Raw genomic sequence first — 23,001 nt, 5'->3', positions numbered from 1 at the left:
AAAATTTCAAAGGAAAGAAATCCTTAAGACATTGACATAATTTGTAGTGACATTTTCCACTTGACATAATATTTTCAAACTGAACATCCGATGGTAATAAATTGCATGTTTGTTTTTGTTTTGTGTGATTGTTGTTTGTTGTTTTTTGTTAGAAGAATAGCTGCCTTTTTTCTTTGATGAATGAACATATCTGGGATCCAGTAACATACAGTATGTTAGAAAACTGTTGAGATATTCTAGCATTTTCATAATCAGCTATTTGGGAAAGAAGGTGACGGACGTTTATAAAATCGTTTAACCCTAGTCTTACATGATTGGTGTAGTGCAAGACTGCAAGAGAAACATATATACATATATATATATATATATATATATATATATATATATATATATATATATATATATATATATATATACATATATACATACACACACACACACACTTTTTTTCCTAATCGTGCAGACAGACCCAGCCCATTGAAGTGTTTTGATGAATGTCGGTGCAGCGACCCTGTGATGACGTTGCAGTTCAGCTGGGGCCGCGAGGGCTCGCACGGCATTTGCGCGTTCACGAGGGTGCGCACGAGCCGCTGTGTTGACGGACCCGATAGTGTGCAGGAGAGGCAACATGTCTGCCACAGCCGCTGTGCAGCAGAACAATAATGAAGAGCCAGGCCTGAACGGTAAACTTTTTTTGGTAAACGCTGTTGTAGCTGAAGCCGTTTACGTTGTATACGTTTTAATGCTGTTTTGCTTCTTCCTTGCTTGCCATCGGTTTTAAACAGTATTATGCAACATCTATTGTTTCATATAGGCTAGAATTTCCTCCTCTTTCAGGCAGGGCGGGTTAGAGGCGGGAACATGTATTGCGTCATTTAAGAGTAACCAATAGAAATACGCGTGAACCAGTAAACACGTGGCTTTGCGCAGTAACGGGTGATGATTGACAGACTGTAGACCTATCCTGTGTGCGGTAGTGTATTAGCATCTTGTGAAAGGCGGAGCTAGGTTGAAACAAAACAAGGCAGGGGGGGTCAGAAAAATGGAGGCGGGGGCGAGGAATTGTAATTGACTAGGCAACTGTAAAAATTCAAGCTTTAAAACTGAGCTTTGTGTTTATTTTTTTGTTGTTGTATGGTATATCCATTCTTAGTCACCCTCAGTATATTGTAGATTTTTAGTTAGATTAGCGATTCTACTGATGTTAAACGCTGACAAACGCTTTTTCCAATGCGAAATAAAATAACACCAAATAATGTTTTTACTTTCTGCAAGAACTGTATACGTATAAACTGTTAACAGAGTTAGCACATAATCGGGTTTGAGGTGTCTTTGTACCATAACAGAAAGTTTGTTTTTCTCGGTAATGAATGTTGAATTAGATTTTGTATCTTGTTTTGAGTCTCTGTGTAAAGACAAGTCCAGAAATGGCTTCAGGCGCTCCTGTTAATTTTTACTCACAACATAGACCTACATTATTATCAGTGGTTAGACCTGTAAATTACTGATTAATTTTTTTTAAAATAATAATTTAACTAAATACTGTTAGAGGTATGTCACTGTTTAAAAAAAGAAAGAAAGAAATCCAGCTTGGTCTGTAAAGCATCTAGGGCTGCAACTAACGATTATTTTGCTAATCAAGTTGGCCAATTTTTAACCCCCCCCCCCCATTAATCGGTTAATTGGATGGGTCGGGGCAAACTTTCAGTACAATTTTTTTTTTGTTTATTTAAAATAAAATCCACAAACTGAGTGCTACAAATATAAAGTTCAGACTAAAATTTACACAACTGTTTGTCCAAAACAGAAAATAACTCAACACACACACACACACACACACACACACACACACCAGAATATGTATTATTAATTTAGGACTGTAGTTTTATTCGGTGCTTTTTGGGCATCCATAAAAATAATGCATAATTACTTATACACAATATAAACTAAAATAAATGAATAAAATAAATTATAGATTTATATATATATATATATATATATATATATATATATATATATATATATATATATATGTGTATGTGTGTGTGTGTGTGTGTATATGTATGTATATATATCTCAATTTTTTATAGTTTCTATGCATAATTTTTTTATGGATGCACAAAAATCACAGAATTAAATTACAGTCCTAAATTAATAATAAAAACTCACTTTCACTGCACCTTGTGATTTCTGTTACTCACTGCCTTTAGACATATTATTTTACTTGTGTTTATTTTTGATCATATTGTTTTAATTAGACATTACAGATCTTAATTGCGCTACACTCTGTATCAGTGCGTTTACACCACGCATGATCAGCAATGCGGCCTCGTCACTAACACATCACTTCCGTTATAATAAACGACAGAATTTACACTACAAGCGTACAAATGCAACAATAAACTGAAATTAAACTAAGCCTTTTAAGCAACTCGCACCAGTTTCCCCTGACCCTTACACACAGTGGAGCATTTTGGATATGAACATAACTTTGTGCTTGTGCTGTTATGCTCAATCTGTGTTTTGGCACCTGATAGTTTGTTAGAACAAACTGGATTTATTAGCACAGTTATTTGCAATTGGTTTATGCAGGGACATTAGTGTTCACAGTGATGGTGCATGTAATGTTTATATATACAGTGCCCTCCACTAATATTGGCACCCTTGGTAAATATGAGCAAAGAAGGCTGTGAAAATTTGTCTTTATTGTTTAACCTTTTTAGCTTTTGTTTAAGAAAAATCACAAAAATACTCTGCTCTCATGGATATCAAACAAAACACGGTTTTATCCAAAAACAAATATCTTTGTTAAATATAGGTGCGCAACAATATTTGGCACCCTGAGCCATCCAACCATGGCCCATTTTAAGCTTTCTGGCAGAGGCAGTCAGGTTTTCATTTAATATCTGTTGATATTTGATAGAGTCCATGATGCCATGTATCCTAACAAAATGTCCAGATCCTCTAGCAGTAAAACAGCCCCAAAACATTAAAGATCCACCACCATATAAATATGGGCCATATTTATGGGCATGAGGTACTTTTCCATATGGCTACCTCTCTGTGTGTGCCAAAACCACCTCTGGTGTTTATTGCCGAAAAGCTCTATTTTGGTTTCATCTGACCATATAACCCGATACCAATTGAAGTTCCAGTAGTGTCTGGCACACTGAAGACGCTCGAGTTGATGAGGATGAGAGTAGAGGCTTTTTTCTTTATACCCTTTCAAACAACTTGTGGTGATGTAGGTGACTTCGGATTGTAGTTTTGGAGACTTTCTGACCCCAAGATGCAACTACCTTCTGCACTTCTCCAGCTGTGATCCTTGGAGATTTTTTGGCCACTCGAACCATCCTCTTCACAGTGTGTTGAGACAATATAGAGACACGTCCAATTCCAGGTTGATTCATAACATTTCCAGTTGTCTGGAACTTCTTAGTTATTGCCCCGATGGTGGAAATGGGTATGTTCAATGCTTTTGCTAAATTCTTATAGCCACTTCTCATTTTTTGAAGCTCAACAACCTTTTGCTGCACATCACAGCTATATTTCTTGGCCTTACCCATTGTTATGAATGACTAAGGGAATTTGGCCTATGTGTTACCTCATATTTATACCCCTGTGAAACAGGAAGTCATGGTTGAACAATTTCCTATTCCTAGTCACCAGGTGTACTGAAAAAATGTCAAATATTCTTTGCTCATATTTACCAGGGGTGCCAATATTAGTGGAGGGCACTGTATATATAATCCTAGAGGGAAATTAAAAAAAATTGTTCCAGCAGTTGGTTAACGGTGCCAATTAATCTGCAAAACCGGGGTGGTGGGTTGTATTATTTGTAACAAGGTTATTGGAATACAATATTATAGTGTATATTATGTTATTATAGTGAAACTCTGTAGGGTATAGCATAGTAAGAATACAGTGGATTGTGGAACTCCTAGGTCAGTAAAAGAGCAGAATAGCACAGTTTGGCTCACTAGGTATTTGTTAGGTAAGTGGGTTGAGTGTATCTCAGAGCATTTTATTGTTTTAATGCAAGATGACAAGTGATGCCTCTTAGATGAAAAGCTAGTGGAATGCTAGACTCAAACACTTCTATGGCAACTGGTCGGTGGCTGTGGACAAACACAAAAATGCGCTACAGCATTGTTGAAGGGGAAATAGGAAAGAATTTGTGGGATGGAGGGATGAGATAGATGAAGGACAGTGTCTTATATACAGATTACATCCAGATGTTGAGAAGTGGGTGTTGGCCCATACTGACAGTGGAAGTTTACCAAGTTAAAGCTCTAATTGTGATCTGTTGTTGTTGATCTGTTTATCATATATTAATTAATGACACAAGGACAACAGTGTCAAAAAACTTTTTACAAGCAGATTTATTTGAAATAGAACTTCTGGGTGAGTCGGAGCCATTGTGAGTTAGTTTGGGAAATGGAATACACCCATTTTTAGAAACAAATGACCACTAAATGTATTTTCTCAAAGAGCTTTTACATGTAGTATTTAAAATAAATGCAGTATTTAAAATGTCAGGCCATAATTGACAAATTCCTGTGAATGGTAAAATACATGCAAAGTTTTATACTACAACGTAATATCTTGTTTTATATATGGGCCAAAAAACTGCAATGTTTAAATGCTGTGTGGTAGTGACTGTAGGTGACTGGACTTCTGATCAAAACTTTAATACATTTTATGACTTATCCAAGGAACTTAAGCATTCCCTGATGATGTCCTAATGAGTCACTCAAAGTACATCAGAACTATAAAGCCTGTAGAACAATGAAATGGCTTCAAGATTATAACACAATCCCAGACACACAGACTTAATATTCTTAGATATTCAAAATTCTGTGAATTTCAATGTTAGTGGTTCCATTGCAATCGATAGCTTGGTTGGTTCCCCAGGGTCCTGGGTGGAGTTGGAATTGAATGGGAACATGGCGTCTGGGAGGCAGCAGCTGATCCCAAGCCTGGCTGCCTCTGTGGCCAATAGGAACCAGGGTGAGACTGAGCCTCCACAATCCCTGCAGGCTGTGAAGGAAGTAGGGGAGAGCCTGGTCGGAGGACTTGAGCATGTCCCTTCATCCTCCTCCATCCATAATGGAGACATGGAAAAGATCCTGCTGGATGCCCAACATGAGTCCAGCCCCAGTGGGTCGTCCTGTAATAGGTAAGAGGCCTGAGGAAAAAACAGGTGACCGTAGTATTTTGTGACTCTTTGCATAGGTAAGGATGCATGGCATAAGCTCTAAATAATGGTACCTTTTTGTTTCATGTTTAGAAAATCTGTTTTCATGACATGTACTATTTTTGTTGCTATACTTACTCATTGTACCTACCTAACTCCTCTCTAACATCATTTCAGATGGATATTATTCTTAGACCCTGAAGTATTTGTACTAGCATGATAATGTTTTGATGGATAATACAAAGCACTTCTATAAGTCACTGTAACTGTAAATGTGGTCATAAGACATAATATATTGGAAAGTGGAGATATGGGCAAATCAATAAGAGAGACATGTGAGGGGACCCAGACTGATAAGTAGCAATGTTTTTCAGCTATACTAGTTTTCTCCAGTTAAGATACTGGCAGGGCAAATTATATGTCTGGCCATTTCAATTTAAATTTGAAATGAAATGCTGCTAATGGAAGCATAAAGCTCAATGTCAGTACTTTGGACAGCCCTTTTGCTGTTACTGAAAATTTCTAGCTTCTCACTCGTAATTAAAGTAGCACTATGTAGTATTAACCAAAAATCACTAAATAAGCTATTTAAAGAGTTTGTTTGAGATGTTATTTAAAGATCATAAGCACTAATTGGTTACTTTTTAGCATTTGTTTCTGTGCCTAATTTCTAAAGATACTTTGACTAAGCTACCGACCGTTCTTTTACATTCGGCTAAATATGTGGCAAGTATTACAGACATCTTTGCGTAGTATATTATGGGTGCCATGGATGAAATGATTCGTTGTGACTACAGAATCAATGTTCTAGCTTGTTAAGTACACTGTTAAGTACACTGATGAACACTGAAAGCAGATTGGCTGAGATGATAATGACATTTGTAAATGGAGTATAACTAATTAGTATAGACTCCTGAAAGCCATGGGCCTTAGCGTTTTCTTATTGTTCCGTTTCACTTTGGTAATTTCCTTGAATTCACGGTATTTGCATTGTCCTTGGTTTGGTGTGCGTTGCCCTTTTTTGCCCTAATTGTGTTTGGTGTGCTTGCCCTAAAGTCCTCCAAGACCCCACAGTCCTGAGCATGATGAAGGCCTGATTACCTTCGATGTGGAAATGCCCAGTGAGAAAGATTGTCAGGTAAGGCATTTACATTTTAATTAACATTTATATTTCCTGCAGTAGATATAAAAGTTTACACACCCCTGTTAAAATGGCAGGTTTTTGTTATGTAAAAAAATTAAACCAATATAAATCATGTCAGAAATTTTTCCACCCTCAATGTGAAATTACAACATATAAAAATTAAGTGAAAAACAATCACAAACATTTTCGGGAGAATAGGAAAAAAAACAAAACTTTACAATAACCTAGTTGCATATGTGTGCACACCCTTAAACTAATACTTTGTTGAAGAACATTTTGATTTTATTACATCACTCAGTCTTTTTGGGTAAGAGTCTATCAGTGTAGCACATCTTGACTTGGCAATATTTCCCAGTGCTTTCTTAAAAAACGTTCTAGATCTGTCAAATTGTGGGGCATCTCCTGTGCACAGCCCGCTTCAGGTCCCCCGCAGATTTTTAATTGGATTCAGGTCTGGACTCTGGCTAGGTCATTCAAAAACATTGATTCTTTTGGTTAAGCCATTCTTTTGTTGATGTGGATGTATGCTTTGGGTCACTGTTTAACTTACTAGCAGACACCTTAAGGTTTTGTACTAAAATCGGCTGGTATTTGTATCCATTCATGATTCTCTCCACCTTGATAAAAGGCCCAGTTCTGGCTGAAGAAAAGCAGCCCTAAAGCATGATGCTACCACTACCATGCTTCATCGTGGGTATGGTGTTCTTTTCATGGTGTGCTTTTTTTTTGCTCCAAACATACGTTTTGGAATTGGTCTCATCAGACCATAACACATTTTTCCACATGGTATGGGGTGATTTAGTTGGGCTTGGATGTTTTTTGTAAGAAAGGGCTTCGGTCTAGCCACCCTACCCCATAGCCCAGCCATGTGAGGAATACAAGAGATTGTCGTCACATGCAGAGAGTAATCAGTACTTGACAGATATTCCTGCAGCTCCTTTAATGTTGTCGTAGGTCCTTGGTAGCCTCCCTGGTAAGTTTGTCTCTTGTCCTTCTACACATTTTGGAGGGACCTCCTGTTCTTGGTGCTGTTACTGTGGCGTTCCATTTTTTTCTATTAGTTGATGATGGTCTTTACTGTGTTCCATGTTGCATCTAATGTTTTGGAAATACATTTATACCCCTCTCCTGATCGTTACCTTTCAACAAGTGAGATACCATGTACGCTTTGTAAGCTTTTTGCAGACCACGGCTTCAGCATTCGGATGAAACCAAAAAGATGTGAAGAAAATCCTACAGAAACAGCTGGTCTTTATTTGGGGTTAATCAGAATAATTTAATTGATGACATCTGTATGATAATTACTTTTGAACATGAGATTGAATGTGATTGGTTCATTCGGATCACAGCCACGTCCCCAATTATAAAAGGGTTTGCACAGTTATGCAGCAAGGTTATTGTAACTTTTTTTATTTTTCCCATTTTTTCCCTGAAATATTTCTGATTGTTTTACACTCAATTTTAATATGTTGTAATTTCACATTGAGGGCGGGCATACATTTTTTTCTTTTTTTTTTTTTACATCACAGAAATCTGCCTTTTTAACAGGGGTGTGTAGACTTTTTATATCCACTGCATATGCTGCCAGTGACTTTAGTATATGAATTGGGATTAATTCCAGACCATACTATTTACTATTTTAATTTGAGATTGTGTACAATTTTATTCCAACACTTTTTTTTCCTCCTGTGCTCTTGCAGTCAGAGGATGACAGTCTGGAGAAGGACAAAGAGGATGACATACTCATGGTTAAAGGGGAAAGCTGGGTTGCAGACTGGTCCAGTCGACCTGAAAATATTCCTCCCAAGTGAGTGGACAGTTTAAACCATTTAGCAGGAATATCTTGTACTTGGACCCGATCCGTCTAATCCATAAGTATTTGGACAGTGATATAATTTTAGTTGCCTCTGTACACCACCACATTGTATTTGAAATGAAGCAATCAAGATGATATTGAAGTGTAGACGTTCAGCTTTAATTCAGCTTTAGTTCAGGGTTTAACTAAAAGGAAACACAGCCATTTTACATAATCCCTCCATTTTCACAGGCTCAGAAGTAATTTCACAATTGACTGATATGCAGTTTCATGGCAAGGTTTGTTTCCTCCTCATTTCAGGACAGATTAAAGAGATAAAAGGTCCAAGTGTTCAATTTGCATTTGGTATCTGTTAATGCAAACTTTGAAGATGCAGTCCAAACAGGTGTCGATGCAGGTGAAGAAGGCCAGCATTAGGCTGAAATAAACAAAACGGACCTCTCAGAAAGATAGCAGAAACATCAGGAGAGGCCAAATCTACAATTTGGTTCATTATTAAAAAGAAGGAATGCACTGGCGAGCTCAGCAACGCCAAAAGGCCTGGAAGACTACGGAAGACAGCTAAAGTGGATGATCACAGAATTCTTTCCTTGGTGAAGAAAAACCCCTTCACAACATTTAGCGAAGAACACTGTAGAGGAGGTAGGCATATAATTGTTAAAGTCTACAATCAAGAGACGCCTGCATGAATGTAAATACAGAGGGTTTACCTCAAGATGCTCAAGTGTTACCACTGGTAACACTAAAGACCAGAAAGGCCAGATTACACTTAGCTAGAAAACACATACAAAAAGCGTGCCCGGTTATGGAACAAGATTCTTTAGACAGATAAAACCAATATTAATTTTTATGAGAATGATGGGAAGAGAAGAGTATAGAGAAGGAAATGAAGGGCTTATGATCCAAAGCATACCACATCATCTGTCAAACATGGTGGAGGCAGTGTTATGATATGGGCCTGTATTGCTGCCAATGGAACTGGGTCAGTGGTGTTTATTGATGATGTGACTGCTGATAGACGTATCAGGATGAATTGTGAAGTGCATAGAGTTATACTTTCTGCTCAAATTCATTCAAATACTGCGAAACTGATAGGACAGCGCTTCACAGTACAGATGGCTAATGACCCAAAACATACTGTGAAAGCAACCCAAGAACTTCTTAAGGCAAATAAATGGAATGTTCTTTAATGTCAATGTCAGTCACTTGACCTCAATCCAATTGAGCATGCTTTTCAATTACTGAAGACAAAACTGAAGGCAGAAAGACCAACAAACAAGTAGCAACTGAAGGTAGCTGCTGTTGAGGTCTGGCAAAGCATCTCAAGGGAGGAAACTCAGCATTTGATGATGTCCATGGTTTCCAGACTTCACTCAGTCATTGACTACAATGGATTTGCATCTAAGTATTAAAAATAATCCTTAGATTTATAATTGTTATTTTGTCCAATTATGTTTGAGCTTGTCAAAATGGATGGACTATGTAAAAATGGCTGTAGATAGATAGACAGACAGACAGATAGACTGACTTTATTAATCCTGCGAGGGAAATTGTTAAATGGCTGTAATTCCTAAACGGTCAATGCAATAATTTTGTTAAACGCATTTAAGCTTTTTAAAGCTTTAATCACTTTATTTTAAATCCATTGTGGTGCTGTACAGAGGCGAAATGACTAAAATTGTGTCACTCTGCAAATACTAATGGACCTGACTGTATTTATTTCTCAGTGTTTGTAAAAGGAATGTCTCATAGTTTAATAGCCAGATAACCTAATGTTATGTTTGATTTATTTTGTATTACACGATGAATGCTTACTACTTTACATACTTTACAAGAGGATTAACTGATATCTATGACTGTAGCATCCTTACAGTCCTTCTCTTCACTTAATTGCAATTTATTTATAGTGTATACCAACTATTTTAGATTTTTTTTTTTTTTACAGTGTAGTAGCATATACTGTCATACTAGCATCAGCACAGCTGTGCTTTTTATGCATGTTTGATGTACACATGTGGGATAAGCAACCAAACATCCAATACACACTAAACCTTTACTGTAAAGTAAAGGTTCTCTGTTGCAATGTAAAACAAAACAAAACAAAAAAAAGCATTAAATGACCTGCTTTGCTCAGGGAGTTCCAGTTTCGGCACCCAAAACGTTCAGGTCCAGTTTCTCTGAGTATGAGGAAGACAGGTGCTATGAAGAAAGGTGGAGTGTTCTCAGCTGAATTTCTCAAAGTGTTCATTCCCTCTCTTCTGCTTTCTCACATCCTCGCCCTGGGATTGGGGTAAGTCTAATGGCATGTTAGAAAGCTGCCTATTAGGTCGAACTCACATGTAAGAAAGCAGTGATGAATTACTGAGACCTATGAGATAAGCACATTTATATACAGTATCTCACAAAAGTGAGTACACCCCTCACATTTTTGTAAACATTTGATTATATCTTTTCATGTGACAACACTGAAGAAATGACACTTTGCTACAATGTAAAGTAGTGAGTGTACAGCTTGTGTAACAGTGTAAATTTGCTGTCCCCTCAAAGTAACTCAACACACAGCCATTAATGTCAACCGCTGGCAACAAAAGTGAGTACACCCCTAAGTGAAAATGTCCAAATTGGGCCCAAAGTGTCAATATTTTGTGTGGCCACCATTATTTTCCAGCACTGCCTTAACCCTCTTGGGCATGGAGTTCACCAGAGCTTCACAGGTTGCCACTGGAGTCCTCTTCCACTCCTCCATGTTGACATCACGGAGCTGGTGGATGTTAGAGACCTTGTGCTCCTCCACTTTCCGTTTGAGGATGCCCCACAGATGCTCAATAGGGTTTAGTCCATCACCTTCACCCTCAGCTTCTTTAGCAAGGCAGTGGTCATCTTGGAAGTGTGTTTGGGGTTGATATCATGCTGGAATACTGCCCTGCGGCCCAGTCTCGGAAGGAAGGGGATCATGCTCTGCTTTAGTATGTCACAGTACATGTTGGCATTCATGGTTTCCTCAATGAACTGTAGCTCCCCAGTGCCGGCAGCACTCATGCAGCCCCAGACCATGACACTCCCACCACCATGCTTGACTGTAGGCAAGACACACTTGCCTTTGTACTCCTCACCTGGTTGCCGCCACACATGCTTGACACCATCTGAACCAAATAAGTTTATCTTGGTCTCATCAGACCACAGGACATGTAATCCATGTCCTTAGTCTGCTTGTCTTCAGCAAACTGTTTGCGGGCTTTCTTGTGCATCATCTTTAGAAGAGGCTTCCTTCTGGGACGACAGCCATGCAGACCAATTTGATGCAGTGTGCAGCGTATGGTCTGAGCACTGACAGGCTGACCCCCCCACCCCTTCAACCTCTGCAGCAATGCTGGCAGCACTCATACCTCTATTTCCCAAAGACAACCTCTGGATATGACGCTAAGCACGTGCACTCAACTTCTTTGGTCGACCATGGCGAGGCCTGTTCTGAGTGGAACCTGTCCTGTTAAACCGCTGTATGGTCTTGGCCACTGTGCTGCAGCTCAGTGTCAGGGTCTTGGCAATCTTCTTATAGCTAGGCCATCTTTATGTAGAGCAACAATTCTTTTTTTCAGATCCTCAGAGAGTTCTTTGCCATGAGGTGCCATGTTGAACTTCCAGTGACCAGTATGAGGGAGTGTGAGAGCGATGACACCAAATGTAACACACCGGCTCCCCATTCACACCTGAGACCTTGTAACACTAACAAGTCACATGACACCGGGGAGGGAAAATGGCTAATTGGGCTCAATTTGGACATTTTCACTGAGGGGTGTACTCACTTTTGTTGCCAGTGGTTTAGACATTAATGGCTGTGTGTTGAGTTATTTTGAGGGGACAGCAAATTTACACTGTTACACAAGCTGTACACTCACTACATTGTAGCAAAGTGTCATTTCTTCAGTGTTGTGACATGAAAAGATATAATCAAATATTTACAAAACTGTGAGGGGTGTACTCACTTTTATGAGATCCTGTATTTGATGCTCTTCAGTATTATGATCTAATCATATGTTTTATATAATTAATGGCGATCTGTTCTCCCCCTAGGGTCTATATTGGGAAGAGGCTGAGCACACCCTCCACCAGCTCATTTTAAACCCAAACAAATACCAGTGCCTGAAATCTCCATAAGACGCAGTTGTGTCCAAATATCTCTAACTTTGATTGTATGTTAGACTTTCTCTGTCCTACTCATTTTTCCCATGTTCTCAGCTGTCATGCTGAAATCATGACCTATTACCAGAAAATGCTGGGCAGTAATTTTGCTGCCTTCATCTTGAGTTAATATTTTGCTTGCCCTCTAACACTGTGTTGAACGGATTGGTTTTAGGTGTTTCATCTCCCTTTCATATTTTAAGTTCTTATTAGTTTTTTTCCCTTATACACTGATATGTAAGGCAAAAAGAAGTTACGTTTGTGATGCGCCAGACTCGTACAATTACTACAGCCAGCAGCACATTACCAAGCTATCACTTCTTACTGTGTTCAGTATCTGTGATACAGGTGCAATAGTGTTATGTTTAGCTATATATATATATATATATATATATATATATATATATATATATATATAACAAAATGAAATGGTAAATGGCTGATGTGCATTTAGAAGTAGAATATTTAATTTTCTGCTCCCCTTTCTTTTCTAGTTAAACACATTTAGATACAGAGAATCTGTTTTATGAACCCAATTAACCTTTGAAGAAAGTCCACATCCAGCATTTTGTATTATTCCAGTTCTAGTATTGTGGTCTTAAATAATTTTTTTTATTTGATCATCCTAACAGTGCTGTTTCTTGAAGGAAAGATGAAAAGACACTTGCATTTTTTGTTACCCTTGTAATTTCCCACGGCACCTCTAAGGCACCTTAAAGATTGAAATATGGCAGAAAGGTTTTAAATAGACTGTTAATAGCACACACTTGAACATTTTGGTTTCATAGAAAGCTATCTGCCTTACATAGCCTTTTTCTTTTTTAGCTGGTTATCAGGACGTGACCCTTGTTTGGTAGGGAACACTCTCTGATTTTCCAATCTAAAACCTTTTTTTATTTTTTAAATCTGCTTTTGATAGATGGTTTTGGAATACATAGATAAACAAGGAGATACCCCAAGGATATGGGAATATACGCTGGGGAAAAAAAAAATATTTTCTCTTATTGTATATGGCTTTCCATTATGTAAAAAGGAATTATCCTTCCAGACCTCACAAAAATAGGCAGTGATTGATATAGATATGATTGGCTTTATGTTCCAGATATAAATAGAGGTCTCAGGTAAAGGTCTGATTGATTTTGGTAGCACTCAGTGGAACATGTGCATGATTCCTAATTTGAAGAGAGGGTTACACTGCAGTGATTACTACATGCACACTCATTTGCCATGATGCATATCATTTCTGTCCTGGACCAGGCTTACAGAAACAACATACAATGCTTCTGAGTGCCATAGGGTCTCCACTGTGATGTTTACATCTGTACGACCCAACACTGACTCATTCTGTAGTAAATCTAGATCTAAAAGTAGATGTAGCTCTATCTAAAGTCTCTTATCAGTGCTATTCTGTTGCACACTCCATTTGGCATTACAATATGCCATGCAAGACATTTTATTGTAACTATAATCATGTAATTTAGATTTGTGCAGTGTGAAACATTCTGTTGTCATCTGTCATGTAATAATGTGAAGTAGGAACAGCTTTTTTCCCCTTTCTCTTATTTCAGTGTTCAAAGGTACAATCTATGATATGTTTCCTCCTTTAAATATCATAGTGTCAGTGGAACTATCTGCTTTATGGTTCTTAAAACTTTAAACTAACCAATGTTCATTGAGAAGATGCTTAAAACTGTATTGACACTCGTGACATAAAATTTGGCCATTTGAGAGATTTGAGAGGGACTACTTTGAAGAATATTGTTACTTATTTGTTTCGGGTACATTTACACAGATGAAATCTTACCTAAGACATTTCCCACTTAGCAGGGAGTACACCATGTAGTTGTTTGCTTTTATATAATGCCTAAAGGGTTATTGTGAACCTGTTATTTCCCATAATGTATGAATACTTTTTATTTTATTTAACATTTGCTTTGGAAGAGGAGTTATTCCATGAGTGGGACAAAGAACTGTGAATGAAAAAGTAGCATGTTACAGCAAGATAAACTAAGCCCACCCTGTCTGTAAAGGATGGATTTTCCATAACGTGCATTTTACTTGCACTCTTTTGGGTTTTTGTTTGTTTTTCCATTTTTTGTTTGCTTGTTCTTGTTTTTTTTTTTTTGCTTTGATCATGAGAGAATGATTGAAATATGTTGTGTAGGGCAGGGCCCTCATGGCTGGCATCTTGTGGCTGTTTTGCATTTGAGTGTTGGAAGTGATTAAGCAGAAACATTTAGTTTGTTTAACGTTCAAATATTGGAAGTCAAGAAAACTGACATTAAAAATCCCAAATACACCCTAACATTCTCTAGATTATTATTATTATTATTATTATTATTATTATTATTCACACTATTTATATGAATGTTGTATTTTTTTGTAGGATGGGCTCAGCAAATGTTAAGATTATTGCTTTTTCTAAGCTGTATTATGATACAATGTAAAAACATTTCTACTCAAGCAATCCAGACACTTTTAACTGTTAACTGTATAGTATTCACTTTTACTCAAACAAACAAGCAAGCACATATTACTAAATTGCTAAATGGTTCAACTATTGTATAAGCTTATGAATCAAATTTCAGGAGCAGAATTTAGTTCACTATATAGAATTTACTTCAGTATAAATACCAGAATAAATATCAGAAAGGCAATTGAAAGGCCATCCCATCTTAAATCCTGTCACATTCCCCAACATTTCATTGCATGTTTAATTAATGGGAAATAGAATCCAGAAAGGTTTATAGTGATGAGTGCAAAATATCCACTTAGAAACTGTATGGTAATGTATAACAAATGCATGCATGAATGTGTGTGGTGTGTGTAGAATATGTGATTATTTACCATTAAGTATGAATGCATGACTTTGGTGGTGGACTGTGACATTGGATGGTGCTTTTGGTGCAAACAGGCAAGCATGAGTTCTGAAGTATAGTGTTGCTCTCATTTGTCCTTATGCATGGAAAAGGTAAGAAGTATGTGGCATGGCAAAGAAAGTCCTATGTACAAATTTTCACTCTAACTGGAAATCTACCAATCATGAGATTACAAACATTATTGTGCATCAGTGTTTTTTTTAAGAGCTCAGGCAAGATCAGTGTTTAAATGCAATTTAAGCGATTACACACCATTTTATTACAGAATAGACAAAGAAACAATATAGGATGTGAAATGTTTTGATTAGAATTATGACTTCGTATATTGTTTGTGTGTCTGGTTTTCTACCAAGTTCCAGATGAGCCATTATTAAATTCATGGATTGAGTAATATTTACTCTTTTCCTTTACTGCCAGCACCTATGTCTCGTTTCATCAGCTTGCCTTAATGGAAATTTGTTCATAAGCTGAGAATCATTTATATTGTGTTATAGCAAAATGTATTATTTTACATAATGTATTACATTTACATTTATGGCATTTGGCAGTAGCCCTTATCCAGAGCATCTTACAGAAGTGCTTAATTGTATTAATTATTAGAGAACATTTGCACATACAAATGCTAGGCTGATACTAGAAAGCTTAGTTCTGTTTGCTTAGGTCTATGCTAAATTGTGCAGAGGTCACAATTATTATTTTTTTTTACTTTTGAGGTTGTAATGTTTGTTTCTCGGCTTTCTTTTTCTGTGAAAACATCCCCAGATGCTTGCGACTTGCTTTAGCTAAAGCATTTTAATCCCATCATTTGAAGACATACCAAGAATGATGCTTTACATCGATTTAGTCTTGCTCTCATGTTTTGTTTGCATTAAAGATATAATAACTTCTAAATGACTCAGCATATATGGTTTGGCAACAGACATATTCTGTGAAATTTTAAATATTTACAGTATGATAACTGTACAACCCAACATAACATTTTTTGTAAATTATGGTATCTGCTTGCATGTTCACATTTGTAAGAAGACGACCATAAATGACAGCACTGCTATAGTAGGAAAAACTATTCAATTTTATTTATGGGACTAAAATGTTGAAATGTACCATGGAGGACCTAATGAAACTGTCTGCTTGTGCAAATAAATGCTCCAGCAATGAAACTCCATAAAGTTTCAAATATGTTTTAAGCATTGCCTATGCAGGGAAATGAGTGCAAGCCAAGGTAGATTATCAGCATGCTTACACTACTAGGGTGGCCATTAATTATTTTGTTGAATCTGGATAAAGTGTGTGGCTATGCTTTGGTAGTAGCAGCACAGAATTCTAAATAAGGCCAAGAGAATGAGTCTTGTAAAGTGGCCGGTCACAGTAGGGGTATCTATAGGTTAAGGTGATTAAGTTTACCAATGAGCGGGCCATTCTCAGCTTAGACAAGGGCCCCATGTCTTATGGCTGCTACCCAGTCCAGATAAAACTGAAGAGCATGTACTGTGCACAGCAAAAAAAAAAAAAAAAACACTCCTTGAGGCCTGCAGTTCAATAAGCTGATGAAGTGATTCACAAAGTTGCACCCACAGTCATCTGATTTTAGATGAAATGATTACTAGATACTGATGAGGAGATACTGTGCAAGGTGGAGAGAGCTATGACCTTGTGATGCCTGATGGTTCATATACAGTACCTGACCATCATAATCACCTGACCATCATTATGGACTAGCATGAGGTAACATCTGAAAGAGGCAAGAACATCAGGGCCAGATGGATGTCCCTCAACTTCAGTTAGTTGATTTGTTTTGACTTTACATCAGAGGGCCACACACCCCCAGTATCCCTGTGGCACTACTGTATGGGAAATGATTATCCCTCTCTGGTTGGTCACCACTCACATTTCAGTCTGGGGCATTTGGGATCCAGTTGCAGGCTGATAACCCACTTCTGGAACACCTACAGTTCTAGCAAGCCTAGGGGGAATACTGATGGAAAAACATGTCCTTATTGTCAGGAGGTGCGAGTTCGAATCCTAATCATGCCAAAAACTTAGTGTTCTCTGGGTGGGAGGGATGGCATACTGTCACTCATATTGTTACTAGCCAATTGTGGGCATCTGTGAGCTCATGCATGCAGAAGAGGGTGGATTGTGCTTTCCTCCAGGTGAGTTACTCTGTGACAGCAGTTTAGTTTGAAAACATTTGGTGGTTGGCTTCACAAATCTCAAAGGAAGTATGTGCTAGTATTCACCCTCCCTGGTTGGTAGCTGTCATATGATGGGTCGAGAGCTGGCTGGTGGGTGGGAATTGGCAGGTGACCAAATTAGGGGATACAGTGGGGACCCCCAATCTGGATTCACGCCAATAAACTATGTGACCTGCTTTGGTGAGGAGAGCTTATCTCTGTATTTCACTCTGAAAGAGTCCTTAGTGGGGACAGATAGGAGCCAGTCATCCAAATATGGCAGTATCCTGATGCCAGTGGCCATCAGAGGAGACCACCTGTTTACATCTTGGAAACATTTGTGGTGCTAGGGAGAGGCCAAAGAAAGGAATTTGAACAGGAATGCCTGCCCTTGGATTTAAGAATTGAGTTGTTGGCAATGGCTACATGAAAATAAGCACTGTGCATGTACACAAACATAAACCAATTCTGTGGCTGAATGGCTTAAACTAAATCTGTCACATGTAATATATGAAAAGGTATGGTCTTCAGGAACTTGTTCAACTCTCAGAAAATTCCACACTTTTTGAAAAAGAAGTTGAATACAACTCACTTTGAATTGTGAGGTCTACCGTGTTAAACCTGCACCCTCCTATCTAGAGGTTTGTTTGGCAGCATGTCCAAAGAGTGACACAAGCTAGGTTCGCTGGTGAGTACTGTACCAATCACGACCCAGATGCCCCACTATCAGAAGTGAGGTGTTAAACAACTCCCTTACAGCGGGGTTAGCATCAGCAGATTGGTGGGACTCCTTCAGTGCTAGCAACCAGGGAGTCACCCGTGTGTCTGCATTCAGTACTGGGACAGCGCACACCTGAGCATACTGTTTTCTGTGGTGAGAGCATCAGCAACATGGCACAAAAACCGACTTGCTTGTAATTCATCCTGTTAACCAGATAACGTGCCACAGAGCCCAGGTGTCTAAGAGCTTAGCATGAATCCCTTCTGAAAGGTGCCAGTAAATTCAGGTAAAAGCCCTGTCATCACAGGTGCTGACTACATTCCCTGTTATGTGTTGCACTGCACTGTCCAAACCTACTTGAGTCACAGCCATCTTCATGATGTCTGTCACAACTACACAAATAATGTTTGTAATATAATAGAAAAGTGCATTCACTTAGGTAGAAAGGAGTAAGAGGAGGTATCCCCGGCTTTAGAGGGTAGGATACCTGTAGCTCCAACCATGGTCACAAGTTCCTAAACATATATAGTTCGACTGTGTTCATGTACTCCAGCATAAAATACACAACAGGACTGTTTCATTTGCTTCATGTGATTAGTTGTTAAAACAGCTACACTGAGCAATATGCTTTGTTTACATTGTTATAATATTCTGTTCATATTTTGTTCAAGAATTCAAGTGTATTAGAACAATTCGATTTTATTCCATGTTTCCATTAAACTCTGCGTTTTGTGTGTTGTGCTGATTTATGTGAGCCTGATGTAGAAGTTACTTACAGCATGCCATGTAACCCATAGCAACCACTGTAGCCCAGTAGGTGGAGGGTGTTGTCTTTCAGACCTCTGATTGGATGATAGCTGGTGATTTTTTAAAAATTCGTAAGTGTTTGTGTGTTTTTATATCTTGGTTAGGACCAAGATGTCCCCACATCGATAGGAATATAGGATAGTTTTGAGCTTGTGGGGACATTTGGTTGGTCCCCCACAAGAAAAACAGTTTATTATTATTTTAACTTCTAACTGATATTTAAACAACGAGACAAAATACTTTATTTTGGTTAAGGAGGTTACCGCAAGGGTTAGCTTTATGTGTAGGCATAGCATTAATTAGTTGCATTAATAATTATGTCAATGGATGGTCCTCACAAAGATAGCAAGGAAAACATGTGTGCGCGCGCGCAGATACTTCTAAATATATGCTTCTATCTATGGTTCTAAATACCCTTAGGGAAATTACCCATGGTTTTACTGTGGTAGTATTATCTATTCGGTATTATGTATTATTATCTTATTCAGTCGCGTTTCAGCATTTGTGCTCCATTAAGTGGGACAACTGGGCGGGGTGGGGCGCATGCGCAGTGGCATTCGCAGCGCAAATCTCCCCTTATCGGCGATAGCCAGAAGTGTCTTGGCGCAACGCCGGAACATCGGGGAAAAAGCTGTCATTTAAAACGAAGCGGATATTTCTCTCTTACCAGTTCCGCCACCTGTGAATCACAGCTGTCTTAACATTTTCAGCGCATTTTTTAATTTTTGTTAGCCACCAGACCGCGGGTGTCGTCCAATCGCAGGGCGTCGACTTGAGCATCCATCTAGCGGTTTGTGGTTGAGAAGCGGCAAACAATACACAGTCCGCAATCTCCGTCGATATGTCCGGATACCAGGGCAAAAAGAACATCCCTCGCATCACTGTGAGTATCTATGGATTCAATTTCGACCGAACTCTTTAAAATCCTCTATCCCTAGGACGTAAAAATATCTGTAGTAAATCTCGCCCGCTGCAGGTGATTTATAGAAATGGCAGCACAGTAACCAAACCTGGACCTAAAAATCACCCGTTATTATTAAAAAAAAAAAAACGTGAAAGTAGACTGACTTATAGTGACACACTGCCCCCTCCCTTGGTTTCACTTTGGCCCAGTTATGTCTAATGTCTATGGATTAGTCTTACTGTCAGATAAAGACTATGTTGTTTAATCATACTGTAAGACGCTTTCATTCTTATTTAGACTACAACCTACGTAAAAATAAAACCATTGGTGTACACATCATGGCTACCTAAAATCTCATTTGATGCACTGCCTTCAGGAATTTCATCACTGATGCTCTCCTAGGCTGTACAACCTAATGTTAAAGAAAAGAGTGAGTCATTTATCTTGTATTGTAAAATGTAATTGCCTTGGAAAATCTTGGAAAACAAAGGCCCTGGAAAACAGGTGCTTGAAGCATCCACCTTTCTTCATGTATCCAGGCATCTCAGCTGCTCTCCTGCACAATGGCTTCCCTACCTACCCCTGTGCTGCTTTTGATATCTGCTAAATAGAGAAAACTGAATGCAAATCCTGTTTCGGAAAGTAGGTCAATGGCCTAGGCTGCATCTTCTCTTGTTGCAAGTTAGTAGAAGTATGTTAGTTAAAATGATCATCAGGTCTGAAAAAAGGAGGGAGTGGTAAAGGAGGGAATGGAAGGAATTCTAGGCTTTTTGGTGAATGATGGCAGAAGCTTAGCTGGGCATCCAGTGACTGAAGGCAAGATGTAAGCCCTAGAGTTCACAGTGACCTGCCAGTGATATTGTAACTCACTGCATTACAATATGAAGTGCTGTGTGATATGATGAAAGTTTAATCCTGATTATTTGCACTAAACCTAATAGATTATACATACCATTATACAACAGTAAGTTCCTGGCCACTAATTTAATTGGAAAAGTGTGTTCCAAGAGTGCTGATGTTTAGTATGACGGCACTAGTACATTTCACTGTTTTTATCATTCCCCTTGTCTGTGTTTGCTACATAAAATTCCACTTCTTGCAATAGATTGTAAGATTAAAGCCATTGCTACACTTACTACAGGAAGTCAGTCTGTGCGTGGCATGGCAACACACAACTCTATCCAGCGGTGATAGAGTTGGCCATTTTAAGTCTGAAACATCAATTACTTGATATTAATTTTGTTTACCGATTACCTGTGGCACAAATCACATACTGTTGGTAGAGCTGCAACAACTAATTGATTAAAATTGATAATAATCGATTATGTCAAGGAATCTCATTATCGATTAGTTGATCAGGGCACATTTAATCTGTGTTACTTCAGTTCTGAAAACACTCATCTCAGAGTTCAGACCAAAGTTGTGTCCCAAATGATGAACAATACACTTACACTATGCACCATGTACTCTACCATCTAGTGTATGAATTTTAGATGGGTAGTATCATCTCAAATGGAACACTAGCGTTTTTTTCTAACCGGAAGTATAAACCGTTTCCTAGTCAATGGCAAATGCACGTAATGTGACGCTGCTAGCTTTAGCATTAACCCAAGGTTAATGAACATGAATTTCTTCAGTTTACTGTTTGTCAACATAACCTTTCATGCCTGACATGACCTCAGTCACCATCAGACAGAGGTGTAGTTGTCAAGTGACAGCGGAAAAGGTGTGCAGACCAAGTCCTCTATGGCATGGGAGCATTTTATATTAAACGCCGCAAATTAGATTGTAACCTGCAAACTTTGCAAAGCGGAGCTTGTGTAGCATGGACGCATGACAGTGATTTACAAGCACAAACTTATGTTTATATCCAAAATGCTCCACTGTGTGCAGGGGTTTGGGGAAACAGGTGCTATTGCTCAAAAGGTTTAGTTTAATTCAAGTTTATTGTCATCGTGTGCTGTATTTGCATGCTTGCAGTGTAAATTCTGTCGTTTATTGTAACTGGAGCAATCTATATGTAACGAGGCTGTGTTGCTCCTCACATGCAATGTAGGCGCTGTGATAAACAGTGGGAGCACAATTAAGAAATCTAAAACATGAGGCAAAATTGTGAACAGGAACAGGCAAGAAGTCAGACAATCAGTAAACAATAGTTTAAAGACAAAATCTGAGTGCAAAAAACAAGAAACCAGAATATAATTCATAGGATCAAAAGGCCTGGTAAGTTCAGGTAAATGTACACTGAGCATAACTTTGCAATGAGACTGGTTTCAAAGCCCATTTATAAAGGCTTTGAGGATTATTGGAAACAGGTATGCATTATTAGTACTTAGGGGAGTGTGAACATGCCAGTGGAGTGAGCAGCCATGGTTGCAGGCTGCGGTGTATTCTGGAAAGTTGAGTTTCTGGTGAATTCCGGCGCTGATGTTGCTTAGCCGCTGAACTCTTTCTTGGTCTACCTCTGGGGTGAGGGCCTGGTCATTCTTGGTGCTTGGCTTGGAATTCTTGGCAGATCAAGCGGTCGAGAACATTGTGTGCTGGAATCCAAAATTGTTCCTCAGAGCCGTAGCCCTACCACTTGATGAGGGACTACAAATTCCCATCTTTGCACACACAAATTCAGGATATTCTTGACCAGGTAAGCTGGTTGTCTTTCGTTGTCAAGTGGTATAGGTGGTGTGGTGAGGGGAACACCAGCCGCTAGTGGTCCAGGAGTGACAGGATTGAGACGTGATGCATGGAAGGAGGGTGCTAGTCGACTCTGGAGTGGCATTCTTGAATCCTTGAGTGTTTCTGCTGTCTTTTGGTAGACCATACAGGGTCACCAGGCTGAAACTGTGGGGTTTGTCGGTCAGCAAATTCCTTGTTTCTTTGAGCCACCTGTTCTAGGCTCCTGTGTGCATTCTTTCGCATTGCGGGTGAGTTCAGTCCTCTTGGTTTTTAGAGCAGAAAGTCCTCAGGACACATGCAGTTTCCTGATTTGCTTATTCCACTTGTCCTTTGGCCTGTGGATAGTAGTCATACATGAGGCTTACCAAGACTTCCAGCTTCTCCATGAAACTAGCCCAGACCCTGGACCCTGAACTGAGTGCCTTGATCACTTACAATGTCCTCAGGGATTCCAAAGTAGCAAAACATAAGACTAGTTCAGCAGTTTTGAAAGAGGTGGGCAGGCCA

The 23,001-nt window shown here is 38.7% G+C and overlaps 2 protein-coding genes across 4 annotated transcripts in view; both read left to right on the top strand.

Moving 5' to 3' along the window:
• The first annotated feature begins 545 nt into the window (after window positions 1–545).
• On the top strand, window positions 546–14,641 carry bnip3la (BCL2 interacting protein 3 like a). Its single transcript, XM_053624918.1, has 6 exons — window positions 546–683; window positions 4,915–5,179; window positions 6,254–6,335; window positions 8,042–8,148; window positions 10,292–10,447; window positions 12,229–14,641. Exons 1-6 carry the CDS (start codon window positions 629–631, stop codon window positions 12,275–12,277), a joined length of 714 nt encoding a protein of 237 aa, XP_053480893.1. The 5' UTR covers window positions 546–628; the 3' UTR covers window positions 12,278–14,641.
• A 5,070-nt stretch (window positions 14,642–19,711) lies between these two features.
• Window positions 19,712–23,001, top strand: part of dpysl2a (dihydropyrimidinase like 2a) — a 31,127-nt gene continuing 27,837 nt past the window's right edge. For all 3 annotated transcript variants that reach the window (XR_008385961.1, XM_053624908.1, XM_053624909.1), the window contains exon 1: window positions 19,712–19,800. Coding sequence is in view for 2 of the 3 variants with exons in the window: in XM_053624908.1 (XP_053480883.1) it covers window positions 19,759–19,800 (42 nt within the window). In the remaining variant the exon portion in view is untranslated. The remainder of the gene's footprint in view (window positions 19,801–23,001) is intronic.

Source organism: Ictalurus furcatus, chromosome 5 (assembly GCF_023375685.1).
Source record: "Ictalurus furcatus strain D&B chromosome 5, Billie_1.0, whole genome shotgun sequence".
NCBI classification, from domain to species: Eukaryota; Metazoa; Chordata; class Actinopteri; order Siluriformes; family Ictaluridae; genus Ictalurus; species Ictalurus furcatus.
This window is presented reverse-complemented; position numbering and strand designations above follow the sequence as displayed.